This window comes from Corythoichthys intestinalis, chromosome 13 (genome assembly GCF_030265065.1).
Source record: "Corythoichthys intestinalis isolate RoL2023-P3 chromosome 13, ASM3026506v1, whole genome shotgun sequence".
NCBI classification, from domain to species: Eukaryota; Metazoa; Chordata; class Actinopteri; order Syngnathiformes; family Syngnathidae; genus Corythoichthys; species Corythoichthys intestinalis.
The window spans coordinates 4,417,387-4,434,226 of record NC_080407.1 but is presented as its reverse complement, the minus strand read 5'-3'; the positions used below and the strand labels follow the sequence as shown (position 1 = coordinate 4,434,226).

At 38.4% G+C, this 16,840-nt stretch overlaps 1 protein-coding gene across 2 annotated transcripts in view; it reads right to left on the bottom strand.

Annotated features, from left to right (window-relative positions):
• The window catches only part of lrmp (lymphoid-restricted membrane protein), a 322,294-nt gene that overhangs the window by 23,485 nt on the left and 281,969 nt on the right, over window positions 1–16,840 (bottom strand). The window contains exon 3 of one of the 2 annotated variants that reach the window (XM_057855925.1): window positions 12,523–12,658. In XM_057855925.1, coding sequence (XP_057711908.1) covers window positions 12,523–12,658 — 136 coding nt within the window. Of the gene's footprint in view, window positions 1–949; window positions 1,196–12,522; window positions 12,659–16,840 lie in introns of those variants that run through there. The other variant, XM_057855926.1, reaches the window with a different exon arrangement.

The window sequence follows — 16,840 nt, the reverse complement described above, 5'->3', positions numbered from 1 at the left end:
GGACAGTGGGGTGAATGACTTGAATTAGCCTAAGGGAGGGAGATAGGTTGCAAAGATCTACCAGGTGAACACTATCAAAATCATACCATTAAACACTATTTTGAACCCAAGTTAAAATTCAAACACATTCAAAGTGCATACAGGAAAAGTTTCATGACTAATTAATTGATTTTCAGGAATGTACTTTTTAAGCATCCACTTACAACATAAATAAAATTACAAATTTAATGCAATCAAATACCATCATGAACATGGGTTGATAATACATAACTCAGAAATAAATTCATGACACCAGGTGCAGACAATCAAAACTTATGTAGGTCATGGTTGAGCAAAAAATATCCATAGGGTTACCATAATTCATCTATACAACACATACATGCTGTATTTGCCACGTACAATTGAAGTCAATTGAAGATTAACAAGCAAAAAAGTACAGAGTGACTATTAACACGTGTTTTCTCACCACAAGTGTATAACCAAGGCTAAATAACATGTAAGCTATTGGAAAATCAAATCTAAAAAAAAGAAATAAATCAATAACCGCACCTTAAACATCGTTTTAAAACAATACACGCGAAAGTCACCTGAATCACTCGACAGGTGATCAAGCTGGCGTTTAAATCACGCGCATGCGCATTCAGAATGCCTAAATGATTCAGGACTCAAAAATATAAGTTTAGCCAACAGCGCCGTTGCGTGGACAAAAGTGGTAATAACAACAGATGCAAGCAAACGCTTACTAAAACAGTCATTTTAAATTAAATCGAGCTCGTTTTATTGCTACGAGATCATCCAAATTTATCCAGACCGACACAAAATTTTCATACTGAGCTTCACTTTACAACGTTTAATCATGATAAAATTTGGTGTCCAAAGCTAGAGAACCAGAAAATTATATCATTTTCAAATCAACTTTACATGCTATCAATTGTGGCTTTTTACCTACCCCCATTTGCAGCATCTTGATGATTCCTACTTTTAAAAAAAAGCCCCCCAGTTGCTTCTTGAAGAATCTAACTCAATATATGCCTTAAAGGCACTTTCATCCCTTTATTGAAGAAATAAATCCATCAGAATTCAACTAAATGGAATACGTCCAACTGTCCTAGTGTCGGTCATCGCCTCATGCAGAAACCAGTTCCTCTCACACTAATAGCCCGACGGCTAAGAACTAGACAGCAATCTCAGGTAGAGATTAGTCCACTTCCACACACTCACCCTGCTTGCATTTTATGTGAAGTGGGTGCCAACTTTCTGTATGTCGTGTTGTTTTACTCTGAGACAAGCAAACAGCTATTTGGTCCTAATCCACGAGTAGTACAAAAGGCTCAGTGGCTCTTATCTACTTCCCCACACACACTCATACTGTACATTCAGCAGAAGACATGCACAGCATGCTCATATAGTATTTATAGCCACTTAAGCAGTGACAGTGTGTGAACACTGGGATGCAGGTAGCAGTGAGGAGGGATTATGACGCATGCCAAGATCCTCATGTGTCATATTGTTTATGAAGAGCAGACTGTAACACATAATAAAAAGGAGAAAGAGGAGGTAAAAAAAGTCAACATTGCAGAAGTGGATTTATTTATGTGGATTTAGGTTGGCTGCCATTGACATTAAAAGAGTAATTTGGGTGTAACGGGACCAAATTGGGCAAAAAGTGTGGAGCGACAGCGAGAACCAAAAGTGGTATTTGCCCTGTGGCAAAATGGATTTGGATTTTGGAAAATTTGGACGTGCGTAGCCATCAGTGGCATAGTTGACTTGGTTGCCAGTTGAATGTCAATGCGCTGTAATGCTAAGTGTATGGTCAAAAATCACAGCCGCACATGCTTTTCTGCCATTTAAAATGAATGGAAAATTTGGACGTGCATAGCCGTCAGTGGCATAGCCTGACTTGGGTGTCAGCTGAATGTCAATGCGTACTAATGCAAAGCGTATGGTGAAAAATCACAGCCACACGTTTTTCTGTCATTTAAAATGAATGGAAATGGAATGGCTCGTGGGCCGGGTGTGCGGACGGGGGTGGGCGTGGGGTTGATGGTGCGCCCCCTCTTGCCATCCTTGAAGGCCGGTTGATGGGTGCGCGGGTGGCCCCGGGGACGATGGCTCCTTTGCTGGGCTGCAGGAGGAGGCTGTGCTGAAAACCCCCCTGCCCGCCCTCCCTCTCCGGGCTGGCTAGGTGGGGGCCGTGGCCCTGGGTTGGCGCCCGCGTGGTATCTCCGCTCGTCTGCGTGGCTGTCGCGTGCCTGGTGGGGCTTGCGTGCGACTGGATGTGATAGAGCGCGCTTGGGTGGGGGGTCCGGTATCGGGATTGGCGATGGGGTGGTGTAGAGTCGGTCGCCAACGGTCTTACACTCACAAGGGATTCACACGATTACTGGGTTCTAGATCACAGAGTTGATTTGTGTACACTCTACCCCTTTCAATCACTTAGCTTATAGACTCCCCCACCCCCGTCCCCCTTTTCCCTGGTCAACAGGCCCCCCACATTGTGTCAACCGGAAATACATCTAGCTGACGATAGCACCAACATATTAGTAGTTAGTGTAGACGTTCAATGTATTTCTTGTTGTTTTTTGTGTTTTTCTTTCATCTCTTGTGTTCTTTTTCTTCTGTTCCCCCATAACTCCCTTCCTGTTCGCTGCTTAGTCATAATAAACGAGGTATCTTGAATGATCACAATGGGAGTATGTCATACTCTCAATATGAAACATTAAAACTGTTCAGACCAACCGGGCACTTAGACTTCCATTCTCCGTGTCAAACAGCTGAACAGGACAAGTTTAAAAATAAATATATAAATAAATTAGGGCTGTCAAACGATTAAAATTTTTAATCGAGTTAATTACAGCTTAAAAATGAATTGTTCGTAATTAATCGCAATTAATCGCAATTCAAACCATCTGTATAATATGCCATATTTTTCTGTAAATTATTGTTGGAATGGAAAGATAAGACATGAGATGGATATATACATTCAACATACGGTACATAAGGACTATATTTGTTTATTATAACAATAAATCAACAAGATGGCATTAACATTATTAATGTCTGTTAAAGCGATCCATGGACAGAAAGACTTGTAGTCCTTAATTTGTAAAATTTTCAATCAAAAAATAAACTAGTAGCCCGCCATTGTTGATGTCAATAATTACTTATACAATGCTCATGGGTGCTGAAGCCTATAAAATCAGTCGCACCCAAGCGCCAGCAGAGGGCGGCAAAACTCCATACAACACAACAAGTAAGCGTTTTCACTGTACTGTCATTTAAATCTGTCTGAGCGGGGCATCTGCGTTAATTGCATCAAATATTTTAACGTGATTAATTTAAAAAAATTAATTAACGCCCGTTAACGCGATAATTTTGACAGCCCTAAAATAAATAAAATGAATGGAAAATTTGGACGCGCATAGTCATCGATGGCATGGACGTGCATGGCATTCAAAACTGCCATATGCTCTCAAAAAATGCTATATAAGCGCCCCCCCCCCAAAAAATGTCACATGGCAAAATCCATTTTGCCACATGGCAAAAAAAAAGCCACACGGCAAAAAAAATGCCACATGGAAAAATCCATTTTGCTACATGGCAAATCTGCTGGGTGACTGTGTGAACTTTCACCGCCATTGACGGCAATAGACGTCCAATTTATTTTGACTAAGAGGCAGGAATGTGTTCATGACCAGACCCCAAAAGTTTGATAGTACAGCAGAATATTTCGCAAAATATGTTTATTACTCTAATTCTAATCAGCGCAAGGCAGAAGATGAACGCTGCATCCATCACGCAAGGGATGCTCCGGCATCATCCTCCCACTTTCACAATGCGCTTTGTGGCTTCATACAACTCCTGCGTTCTCTCATTAAGCCTGTAATTGCACAAACTTAATTATTGCCTCAGCATACTTGTTTTTTTGTGATCTTCAAAAAGCCGAGATGCCGAAAAAGCCTCGGACAAACGCGGGGAGGCTTAATGAACAATGAAATCGACAAAACGGCGGCGGCGGCGCCTTGAAATCTGTTGACATTTCATTTGGAGGCGAGCGGCAACATTGTGCAACAAACAAGCGAGTGGTCCGAGGCTGCGGATGAAAGATGGGTTTGCTAAGTCGCCCTTCCTGTTCCTCTTTCAAGTTAATTAGAAATCACATCCTTTTGTTTCCCCTTCGCGTGCGTTTATTTACTTGCTCACTTGGACCATTAGAACAAATTTGCAGAATGAGAGGCAAATAATTGGATTTGTCTCCACAGCTGTCACGGATTGGGGGAACATTTTGTTGTGATTGTTATTATTTCTCTTCTCTGTTGTGTGGCCGAGTTGGCAGATTTGCTCGAGGGGGTTTAATTTCATCTTTCCCTCTCCTAATTTGTGATTTGTTCACCATTAAGACGCACTGGGTGAGGAGAACTTTATTGCTTGGTGACATGTTTTTGGAACTTTTAGTCTGATGGACATCAGGATGCAATGGTTTCATTTTAAGACTTAGAGAAACAACATTAAAAAGTACATTCATTAAAAAAAAAAGTTGGTTCTCATGCAATCATGCTTAACATATTACAATCCTGCATTGGCATTGATTGCATTTTTTTCTTTTAGGGATTTTAAAGCATGTTCATGTCATGAAAATATGTCGTAAGAAATGGTAGATTTAGCTAAAAATGGATTTAATTTAGTTTTGTATAGGGGTGTCAAAATTATCGCGTTAACGGGCGGTAATTAATTTTTTAAATTAATCATGTTAAAATATTTGACGCAATTAACGCACATGCCCCGCTCATACAACAATGTACTGCTCAAACAGCAGTGTAATGTCCGCTTGTTACTTGTTTTTTGGTATTTAGCGCCCTCTGCTGGCACTTCGGCCTAAATGATTTTATAGGTTTCAGCACAATGAGCGAGCATGGTGAAATTATTGACATAAACAATGGCGAGCTACTGGTTTATTTTTTTTTATTGAAAATTGAAATTTTTTTTTGAATAAAATGAAAACATTAGGAGAGGTTTTAACATAAAATTTCTATAACTTGTACTAACATTTATCTTATAATAACTACAAGTCTTTCTGTCCATGGATCGCTTTAAGAGAATGTTAATAATGTTAATGCCATCTTGTTGATTTATAGTTATAATAAACAAATACAGTACTTATGTACCATATGTTGAATGTAGGCCTGCAGCTATCGATTATTTTAATAGTCAATTAATCGATGAACTAGTTAGTTCGAATAATCGAGTAATCGGATAAGGAACATAAAAAATTAAAATACCTGACCTGAGCCTCAAACGGTATTAAAAAAAAAAAAAAAATGTATTAGGATATATGTACAACAAAAGAACAATTGGCTAACTTACATAGCAAAAGTCCACTAGTTTAAATGCTATAAAACGCCAAGGTTTATTTATTATTATTTTTTTAAATTAAATTCTTAACAAATAGTTAAAACACATATTCCCACCAAAAATGGCTAAATATACCTTTAAATTAAGAATGCATTAAAAAAAAAACATTAGCTCAAACAAAAACTTAGCTTATATTGGTCTTAACAGGGAGCAGCTGGATTCAGCCATGTGACATGAGGCAGACTAGAGGGCAGTGTATCCACCCAAATCAATGAAACTAAAGGCAAACACTTTCAAAAATCAAACCATTACAATGCCACTTCAATAAAACGAATACTCGAGGCAGGAAAATTTAATCCGAATATTTTTTTTCTAATCGAATACTCGAGTTAATCGATTAATCGATGCAGCACTAGTTGAATGTATACATCCGTCTTGTGTCTTATCTTTCCATTCCAACAATAATTTACAGAAAAATATGGCATATTTTATAGATGGTTTGAATTGCGATTAATTACGATTAATTCATTTTCAAGCTGTAATTAACTCGATTAAAACCATTTGACAGCCCTAGTTTTGTATAATAAACGATAGTAAACTTAGTCACCGGCTATGTTATGCTAACTGCACACCACACTGAGGCGCTAGTACTTCTATTAGAAATAGAAATAGAAACAGCCACTTGATTTCTCTGAATGAAAGAAAGGCTGTCATAAGTCACCACGCAGCACAAACCTGTGGTGAATAAATACAACCAAGGGCGTAGGTTTAGTCTTAATATTGGTAGGGACGATATAACAGCATAAACTGCATGTACACTTTTTGCTGGGGACGGGACATTAATGAATAAAACCAAACATATTTGGTGAATGGGGGTCAGGGCTACATTTCTCACCAATATGAACCTAATTAATTGATAGGCTAAATGATTAATGCAAAATAAATCTGTATTGACCTATACTAACTTTCACACTGCAAATTTATAACGTCTTAATCTGATATACAGTGCCCTCCATAATTATTGGCACCCCTGAAAAAGATGTGTTTTTTAGTGTCTAATTTTTTTTTTTTCAAATAATATGGGACCTTAATGGGAAAAAAAGAGAAAAATCCAACCTTCAACACAAGTGCATTTATTCAGTGGGGAAAAAAAATCCCACATAAAGAAATAATTATTTGACATCAAATAATGTGTGTCACAATTATTAGCACCCCTGGTGTTAATACTTTGTACAACCCCCTTTTGCCAAGAATTTTGACCACACGGTCCCAGTTGAAACCTGGGACCGTGTGCTTTGGTCAGATGAGACCAAGATTGAGCTTTTTGGCAACAAACACTCTAAGTGGGTCTGGCGTGCTACGAAAGATGCGCATGCTGAAAAGCACCTCATACCCACTGTGAAGTATGGGGGTGGGTCAGTGATGCTGTGGGGCTGTTTCACTTCCAAAGGCCCTGGGAACCTTGTTAGGGTGCATGGCATCATGAATGCTTTGAAATACCAGGACAATTTAAATCAAAATCTGTTGCCCTCTGCCCGAAAGCTGAAGATGGGTCGTCACTGGGTCTTTCAGCAAGACAATGACCCTAAACATATGGCCAAATCCACACAGAAATGGTTCACCAGACACAAAATCAAGCTCCTCCCATGACCATCTCAGTCCCCAGACCTTGTTTTGTTGGCAAAATGGGGTTGTACAAAGTATTAACACCAGGGGTGCTAATAATTGTGACACACATTATTTGATGTCAAATAATTTTTTCTTTATGTGGGATTCTTTCCCCACTGAATGAATGCACCTGTACTGAAGGTTGGATTTTTCTTTTTTTTTTTCCATTAAGGTCCCATATTATTTGAGTAAAAAAAATATTAGAAGCTAAAAAACATCTTTTTCAGGGGTGCCAATAATTATGGAGGGCACTGCATATTTTTAAAATCTAGTCAAATAATTGTCTCCATCTTTTTTTGAGTGTTAAAGGCTAGTTAACAGATTATTGCGTCAGATTCTTCCACTTACTTTAAGTAAATATTACTATTTGTTCGTATAGAGCCCATACATCTAAAAGTTGCTCATCTTTCACCAAAATCAAGAAAAAAAATCTTTTAAATAATGTTTTGAACAATATTCTTGAATTAAGAACATTTCTGACAAGCAAATTTTTCTTTTACAATTTTTAAGATTAAATATACAAACCTTTTGCCTAAAATAAGTCTGTTAAGCTTATTTGGAGCTAGCTGTTTTTCTTATTTCAAGAAATCTCAGTGAGTAAAATCGACTTGAAGCACTGTAACGGTAGCACAATTAGTGGAGTGTTCCCCACCTCCACAACATTGAAGTCTTTTTACATTACTAACAGTGACAGCTGCTGGTGGGAAAAAAACTTCTAATATCCCTTGTCTTTGAAGGGGGCGGGGGAGGCGGCATGTTGTATTTCTGTCGGGCTGTGAATGTGTGCGTGTGGGGGAGAGGCGGGGGTTCAAGTCATTAGCCAATCAAACGTGCGTTTCGGGGGAAAAATGGACTGGCACATTCAGCAAGTGAAAAGGGGTCAGTGTAAGTCTGAACATAATGAGAGGACTGTAATTCACTTAATAATGGTAGGATCAATTCTATTCTTACAGCATATAGGAAGACAATCTAAGTAACCTATATAACTGAAGTCATTATTTAATGCAAATAAGGTTGCTTAAAAGTTGGTGGGGAGAATTTGAGCATCCTAAAAAGTTGTTAGTGTTATGTCCCTATCATCCCTATCCAAACCTTCGCCCTTGAATACAACAAATAGAAAAAAAAATTAGTCTATTATGAGATGGGTGAACACACAATTCAGCTACTAACAAAAGCAATGAAAAAGCTAATTTTGAACAACATTTTACTAAATTCCACCGCAAGGCATGCTAGGATTTCCAACGTCAACATTAACACGAACACTCACTCCCTTTCCCAACCTGTGCAGCAAGTGATGCATTCAAAACAAATGATAATAGCATAGAACAAAACAGCAAGACGAGTAACCCACTCAGAAGACCGACAACAAGCTAAACTGTGCGACTCGTAAATTCCCCAAAATTCCTGCCCGTTAGCATGATCACAGCAGTTGCCCTCATTGCCAGATGTTGCTTTTCTGAGTAGTTTTGAACCATCTTTAAAAAAAAAAAAAAAAGAGTAAATGCAACTGTCTTTTTGGCATGATGAAATACCGTTTAATCCTGGCTGCTTGCTCCAGATGGCGCAAATTTCCAAAGTTTGTATTAATTTTTTTCTGTTTGAGGGGCGTGATTTGTTGGTCTAGCTTTTCAGTGCATCAACAAATCTCCGCCTCAGACGCTTTCAAATAACGTTAAATTTTTATGAACAATGTGCAATTCTTGGGATTTGTTCTGTAAATGAATGAATGCATATTATTGTTTTATTTTATACATTAAAAAAAAAAGTTTTTGTTATTATTTTTTATACATGAGAGCTGGCGGATCGGCCCAAATAAGTCCCGGAACACAGGAAGGCCAAAATCAAGAGGTGCCGGATCTTGTTCTGGCAGGAACCGGCACAAATGAACCCCTGAGTATGATATGATATGATATATATATATATATATATATTAGGGCTGTCAAAATTATCGTGTTAACGGGCGGTAATTAATTTTTAAAAAATAATCACGTTCAAATATTTGACGCAATTAACGCAGATGCCCCGCTCAGACAGATTTAAATGACAGTACAGTGAAATGTCCACTTGTTATTTGTGTTTTATGGAGTTTTGCTGCCCTCTGCTGGCGCTTGGGTGTGACTGATTTTATAGGCTTCAGCACCCATGAGCATTGTGTAAGTAATTATTGACATCAACAAAGGCGGGCTACTAGTTTATTTTTTGATTGAAAATTTTACAAATTTTATTAAAACGAAAACATTAAGAGGGGTTTTAACATAAAATTTCTATAACTTGTACTAACATTTATCTTTTAAGAACTACAGGTCTTTCTATCCATGGATCGCTTTAACAGAATGTTAATAATGTTAATGCCATCTTGTAGATTTATTGTTATAATAAACAAATACAGTCCTTATGTACCGCATGTTGAGTGCATATATCCATCTTGTGTCTGATCTTTCCATTCCAACAATAATTTACAGAAAATTATGGCATATTTTATAGATGGTTTGAATTTTGATTAATTGCGATTAATTAATTTTCAAGCTGTAATTAACTCAATTAAGAATTTTAGTCGTTTGACAGCCCTAATACATATATATATATATATATGTGTGTGTGTGTGTGTGTACCGCTACCAAGGTATTTCATAAAGTGAAATTATAAGGCAGTGTCTTGTGTTCTTAGCAAATTAAAACATGCTATCTTCTCTCCCTCATGCATTTAAGAATGGAGCGTGTTTCCTTTCTAAATTTAGATTTGAAGTGATAAAACGTGAATAATATAATTCTGGAAAAGGGACAACCCACGACATTTACGTCTGTACGTTTTCCAGTTTTTTTTTTTTTTTTTTTCCCTCGTATCGATTGGTTGTAGTTGCTGAACATTCCCCACAGAAATTCCAATGGGAATAAGGTCTTACGCCCTGTCCAGGTCAGGGATGATGTCCTTCAGTAACGTGGAGTACCATGAGTTAAGGAAGGATGGAGAGACTCAGTTGTATGCACTGGTTGGGTGTAACATGTGGAACAACATTAACACGGAACACTCACTCCCTCTCCCAACCTGTGCAGCAAGTGATGCATTCAAAACAAATGATAATAGCATAGAACAAAAACTGTGCTACTCGAAAATGCCCCAAAATTAATGATAAGTGACCCAAAGGCCATTGATTTTTTTTTTACAGTGGTGTCGGTGTTGAAAAATCAAGAACCCCCACTTGGCCCCCGAAACTGTTGATGACGTCCTGTCACTTCTTGTTAAGGCGTCCGTGACATTCACGCGAGGGCACAAGGGAGGCGTCGGGGTGTAATCCGAGGCAAAGGAGCGAGAGACGGCGAGAAGGAAGAGGAAGATGGCAGCCATTCAGCTCCAAAGAGCCATGTTTGGCTCTGAGCGTGCTGCGCCCGCCCTTTCCTCCCTCTGGCCGGGGGGCTTGATGTGATTTGACAAGAACTACGCTGTCATCTTGAGTTAGTCCAATTTGAAAGTCTAATTAATGAACTCGGCGCCACTTTGTGTAGTTGTCGCCGTTGTTGTCTTCTCGGGCCTGTTTGTCTCCTATTTGCCTTTTCTTCACCCTTTCCCTTGCTTTCAGCGTACTTTGCTCTATTTGAACTTCACTGAAACATGCCAAGAAACGCATTTACATTAACTACAAGGAAAGTCATTATCATGAGGGAGGAAATTAAAATGGAGGATTCTTTTATTTCTTTAGAAATAATGTATCGAAATGAGATATTTGTAAACATCTGCTTTTCTTCTAGAAGTAGCAAGCAGTTGAATAGTTGAAAATATTCATAGTCTCACTTTTTTTTTTTAATCGCACAAGCTTTGGTTCTAATGCACATTTTTAACTAAAATGTGACCCACAGAAGATCATATCTCCATTGTGGTAGCCCAGTTGTTAATGACAATATTTCCCCATACACCAGAGGATGGCGCTAGTCGCAAACAAACCCGCAACAAGAGAAAATATTGCGCACCTTTTGCGGTCTGCCCAACTAATCTACTGTATTCCCATACTCATGTTAATCCACAGCGCATTGACGGCATCATTTAATCACAAAATCATCATCGGCGTTATCACCATCATCGCACTGTCCCCCTTTCTCTCATTTGGGCGCATTAATAAAAACGATTTTTTTTTTTTTTAAATAAGAGCTGGTGATTAAAAGGAGATTAACGCATGCCTTCACACAGACAGAGAGACAGACAGTGGTGTGATGGGTTTTGTTAACACGAGAGGAACACTGGGCGGCGGTTGTGTGCGCCTGACATGACATCAACGTTATCCTCCCCGCCGCTCATGTTATCTCTCTTGGCTTAGAGTTTTAGGAGACTTTTTAACAGCAGCGCTGCTTAAGAGCTTAGAGTAAATGGATGGACGGTTAGATGGATGGATGGAGATCAGACGCGCGCGCGCGCACGCTCACAGAGAGATCAGTGTCACTCACACAGCTTCAGCACCAAAGCCTGATTTGCTTTGTGGTAAAAGCTGTTTTACTTCTCATCACAGTTGTAATGGAGAAGCTCTGCTGTCATACAAGAAATGCAATCTTTTCATTTTGTGATCACGTGGAGGGGGTGGGGGGTTTGATTTATGAATCTGAGACTGGGAGGTCATTTGTGGATGAAGTTAAAAGAAATGAATGGGGGAAAAATGAAAATCACTGTAAATGCTAATATACAACTTCATTAAATACGATAAGTGAACCAAACTCAATTTTTATGAACCTGTTGTAAACACTAATTTTTAATAAGTAAGTAGTAATTTGGGCAAGGGCGTAGGCAGGGCCGTTCCTGACCAATTTGGTGCCCTAGGCAACATATTTATTGCACCCCCCTATTTTCACCACATAACAAATGACGTCACAATGAAAAAAATGGCGCCTGTAAAAAAGTCACAGATACCTACCTCATAACTCACTTAGTTGTATTTTTATATCGTGTGCGTGACGTCACAACAAATGACTTATACAAAGCATCTAAACTACTTAAAATGGTACTTTTTGCGGACAACACTAACATCTTTTGTTCAGGAAAGGACCTAAAAAGTCTCTCTAAGCAAATAAATGCAGAACTAGCAAAATTGCAAGAATGGTTCGACGCAAATACATTTATCAATGACTTTTTGAATGATATGTGAGAAACTGTCAATGATTCTGATGATGATGACAATGACAATAAATTCATTCATTCATTCATTCATTCATTCATAAACAAACACACACTGAAAAAGCACGTGATCGCTTTGTAATTTATTATATAAAAAAGACAACGAACAAGTGCAGAAATTAAAAGAAAAATGCTGTAATAACTTTTCAAAAGCGCCAATGAAAACACTTAAAAACAAATGCATTAAATTGATTACAATTGTTATTCTAATATGATTAACACCCATCCACACAAACCTATATAAAGACACACAGAAGAACACTTTAAAATGCAAAATTTTTTTCACCTTGGTTCATAACCTTACCTTGTCTTCACTGATGCAAAAGCATCTATTGCACTTACATATGACAGTTGTTTTGGAAGGTGCACTTCTTTCCTTGACTTGGTGGGCTTGGACTTGGTGCTGATGTGGATAAGTTTGCTGTAAAAGATGGCCCAGGATGTAGAGAGGTAGAAAGAAAATATTTCAGAAGAGCATCTACAAAGAGAAGAAAGTGGAATGTAACATTATATTAGTCAAATAGCTGTTGATTGTGAAACCAGCATGACATAACCATAATAGCACCTAAATTCTTGCAGCCTACTGTACCTGTCTATTGGATTCTGATCTTTAACTTCCTATTTCAAATCGATTGGACGTGTGTTAGTGACAAACTCATTTAAACTAAAGTCAGAAGATTAAAAAGAGCCGTATATTGGACATTTATTATCGTCAGCAGTGCTGAAAGAGTTCAACAGTAATGCACCGCCGTCTCAGGTGGGTACATGCTGTCATGTACTAATTATTCAGTGGTATGCCGAGTATTTGTGTACATGTGTATCAAAAGGGAGAGATGTTAGGTCTGACTAATGCTCTCCAGGCCTGGCAGCTGGCAGCGCGCAGTCTCCCTGCAGGTGGGAGTGAGTCACGCGCACGCACGCATACACAGTAACCCATTGCATGCTGACCACCTTAGAAACGTGCCAGCTTAAGCAGCCAACTGGCCAATGAACACCTGTCTGTTTGTCCCCATTGAATGAAACGGAGCATTAGCTACACCACTTATCAAGTTAATATCACTAACAGTTGAGCTGTATTATAAGAGCTATTAAAAACATTAGTATTTGTGTTTATTGTATTATAGTTAAGCTACTGAAAATTGTACACCTCTGTAACGTTAGTTACAGTTTAATCATGACATAAAACAATGAATTATTATTTAACTATTTTAATATTGGTGATGTCTCAGTTCAAGCTTCCAAACTAAAAGTGGTTAAAGTTAGAGCTTTAACTCTTGACATAAAATTATTCATAACATTGAAAGCCCTAAATACTGTACACACTGCATCTAGTATATGTATAGTACACATCTGACATTACCAATATGTTTACAGCTAAAAATGAACACAAAGTTAAAGCTTTAACTTTAATCACCAGACTTAAAGCTTTAACTTTGACAGCAGTGATACTTTTGTTCGTAAGTAAAAAAAAAAAAAAATTCTCCACAGATTTATTGAAATATATTCAACTATTAAATATCGTTCAGGTCAACTTTGATGCATTTTAGCTGTTAACACCAATAGAAATAGCTTAAATGTCAGTTTTTCACTCTGTAGGAACACGACTCCTTAGCCAGAGCGCCGGAATCACGCCAGCTGAACCGCCAGACCCACGCTGGCGCAGCTCCAGCGACCCGGGCCGGCGAGATTCCGACAACCCGGCCAAAAGGCCAAACTCCACGCGTTCACCTTAATCTTAACCCCTTGTACTGACTCCATTTTGAAAGCTAGAGAAAGGCTTCGAAGCACAAGTTTACAATTTATTCAGGTCGACAGCGATCATACAGCACAGAGGGACCCAGGCGAGGATTCAGGATCACCATGTCACAAGTCAATAAAAGGTTCCTGAGAAAAAATACAACGATTAGTTAAACATTTAGTCTTTTGAGAGCTCTCGCGGGGCGGGCTGTGGGCAGAAGAAGGGTGTGCTTGGGCGTTGTTTAGGATTATTGTCTGTTTGTGGATTGGACAGGAGGATTCGGGAGTTACTGTTGTCAGGGCAACGAGGGTTGAGGATTTTGCCACCTCAGCGTCAAAGGGGCTCTTGGAGTCATGTCAGTCGTGTTATCAGTTGGATATAGGGCGTTCTCCGGTGTTCCTTGTGTTGGGACAGAGCGTCCCGCCATTTGTTCTGGACTGTCCGGGAGAACTGATTGCGAGAGTTGGTGGTGCTCGTCAGTGTCAATCTTGCTCAGTCAGTTACATGACGCACACGTTGGGCTTCAGTGATAAGAAGGCATCATATATCTCTTATGCCCTATGCTTGTTTTCCTTAAACTATGGCATAAGTACTATTTATTTTATATTGGGTGTGTTAGAGTAATACAAATAGTCAAACAGTGAATACGAGAAATTATACTATTCCCTGATTATATTATATTATATTGTGTTAGAATAATGCAAACAGTTAGAAGGTCCCTACGAGAAAAGGTACTATCTTCTTCAACTCTATGGGAAAAAAGGACAATGTGTGTCAAATGAATAAAAATTGTTATGTTCTTGATTCTGTGTATGCTTTATACTGGAGGTGAGTACTTTGAATGTTTTGAATGGAATTTTGAAACTGTAAATGATTTTTAAAAAGTAGCATAAAAAATTATTGCAATTCTCAAAATTGACCCTCAACGTTATGTAACCCCCAAAAATCTGTGGTGTAGAGGGGGATTACTACGATAGCCATTTACTCTCAGATGGATTTATATTCCCGTGGGAGCGCACAGACATCAATGGGTTAACACACACATGCTACTTTAAGTCTAAGGCTTCATCAAAATGTGTACATGTAGTTAAATCTCATAAACAGCTCATTTATATCACAAGACTGGCAGTACGCACTATTTTTTTAAGGCATTGAATGGGTGCCTACACAACGTGGCCCATATATGAGTGACTGTGTGTTTCCCGTATAAATGAAAAGTGCATAAGTTCTCCTCCCGTTCACTGAAACAACACAGCCGTCAGCCGCCTGCCAAGTATGAATGTGGGGTACAGAAAGGGACATAAATGAGCCAATTGTGACACTGCACGTATGCGTTTGCTTAATAAATGCTCATTTAAGTGTGAAATACATACTTTTGCATTTGAATGAATAAGAAATGTATGTGGTTTTAGTTGTTTTTTTTTTTTTTAGAATGCTTTTATCACTAATTCAGGAATAAAGAGGGGTTTTCTCCTGGAAAAAAAAGGAACAGTGCATAAAGGGTCCTTTGACAGGCCGGTGTCTATGCGTGTGTGTGTTTGGGCAAAGGGGATGCAGCTTTTGGACCCTCTGAACTCCCCTCAGTGGTGACCCACTGCGAGTGAGGTTTGACAATACTTGGTGTTTGTACGTAAAGACAACATTACCCTGTTGCCCTCGGCTGAATCCAAACACTCCAAAACCTCAGTGTTATTGCACTTCTGGCGCGTACTTCAGAGATACATTGATGCTGTTGCTTGTGTGAATAGAAATTGAGTTGTTTGGTTGTTCTCATTGGATGACAGTGACATCTTTTGAGCACTTTTTAAATGAAAAATATGAAAGATTAGACTCTTCTTTCATCTAATCGTGGTATCAGCTCCTTTGCTTGGTGTGCCACCTTACAGTGCTGGCCAAAAGTACTGGCACTCCAACAGAAAATGATTGCAATTACAAATGTTTTGGTTGCAATATCTTCATTTATTTTGCTTGCAGTGAAAAAACACATAAGAGAATTAAAAAAAAAAAAAAAATCATGATCATTTTACTAGGGCTGTCAAAATTATCGCGTTAACGGGCGGTAATTAATTTTTTATTTGATTTTATATTTTTATTTGACGCAATTAACGCACATGCCCCGCTCAAACAGATTAAAATGACAGTACAGTGTAATGCCCGCTTGTTACTTGATTTTTGGTGTTTGGTGCCCTCTGCTGGCGCTTGGGTCCAACTGATTTTATGGGTTAGTACCATGAGTGAGCATGGTGTAATTATTGACATCAACAATGCCGAGCTACTAGTTTATTTTTTTGATTGAAAATTTTACAAGTTTTAATAAAACGAAAACATTAAGAGGGGTTTAATATAAAATTTCTATAACTTGTACTAACATTTATCTTTTAAGAATACAGGTCTTTCTATCCATTAAGAGAATGTTAATAATGTTAATGCCATCGTGTTGATTTAATGTTATAATAAACAAATACAGTACTTATGTACCGTATGTTGAATGGATATATCCGTCTTGTGTCTTATCTTTCCATTCCAACAATAATTCACAGAAAAATGTGGCATATCTTATAGATGGATTGCGATTAATTACGATTAATTCATTTTTAAGCTGTAATTAAGCTGTAATTAACTCGATTAAAAATTTTAATCGTTTGACAGCCCTAAATTTTACAAAAAATTCCAAAATTGGGCCGGACAAAAGGATTGGGACCCTCAGCCTAATACAGGTTGACACTGTTGTACCCTTGGACTGCAGGACAGCTTGAACTTGTTTGTTAGTCAAGGTTCTTTATCCACCATCTGCACAATCTTTTGTTGAAATCTCTTGTCAATTTTTCTTTTCCATCCACATCTAGAGAGGTTAGCCAGTGTGCCTTGGGCTTCACACTTATTGATGACACTGCGCACGGTAGACACAGGAACATTCAGGTC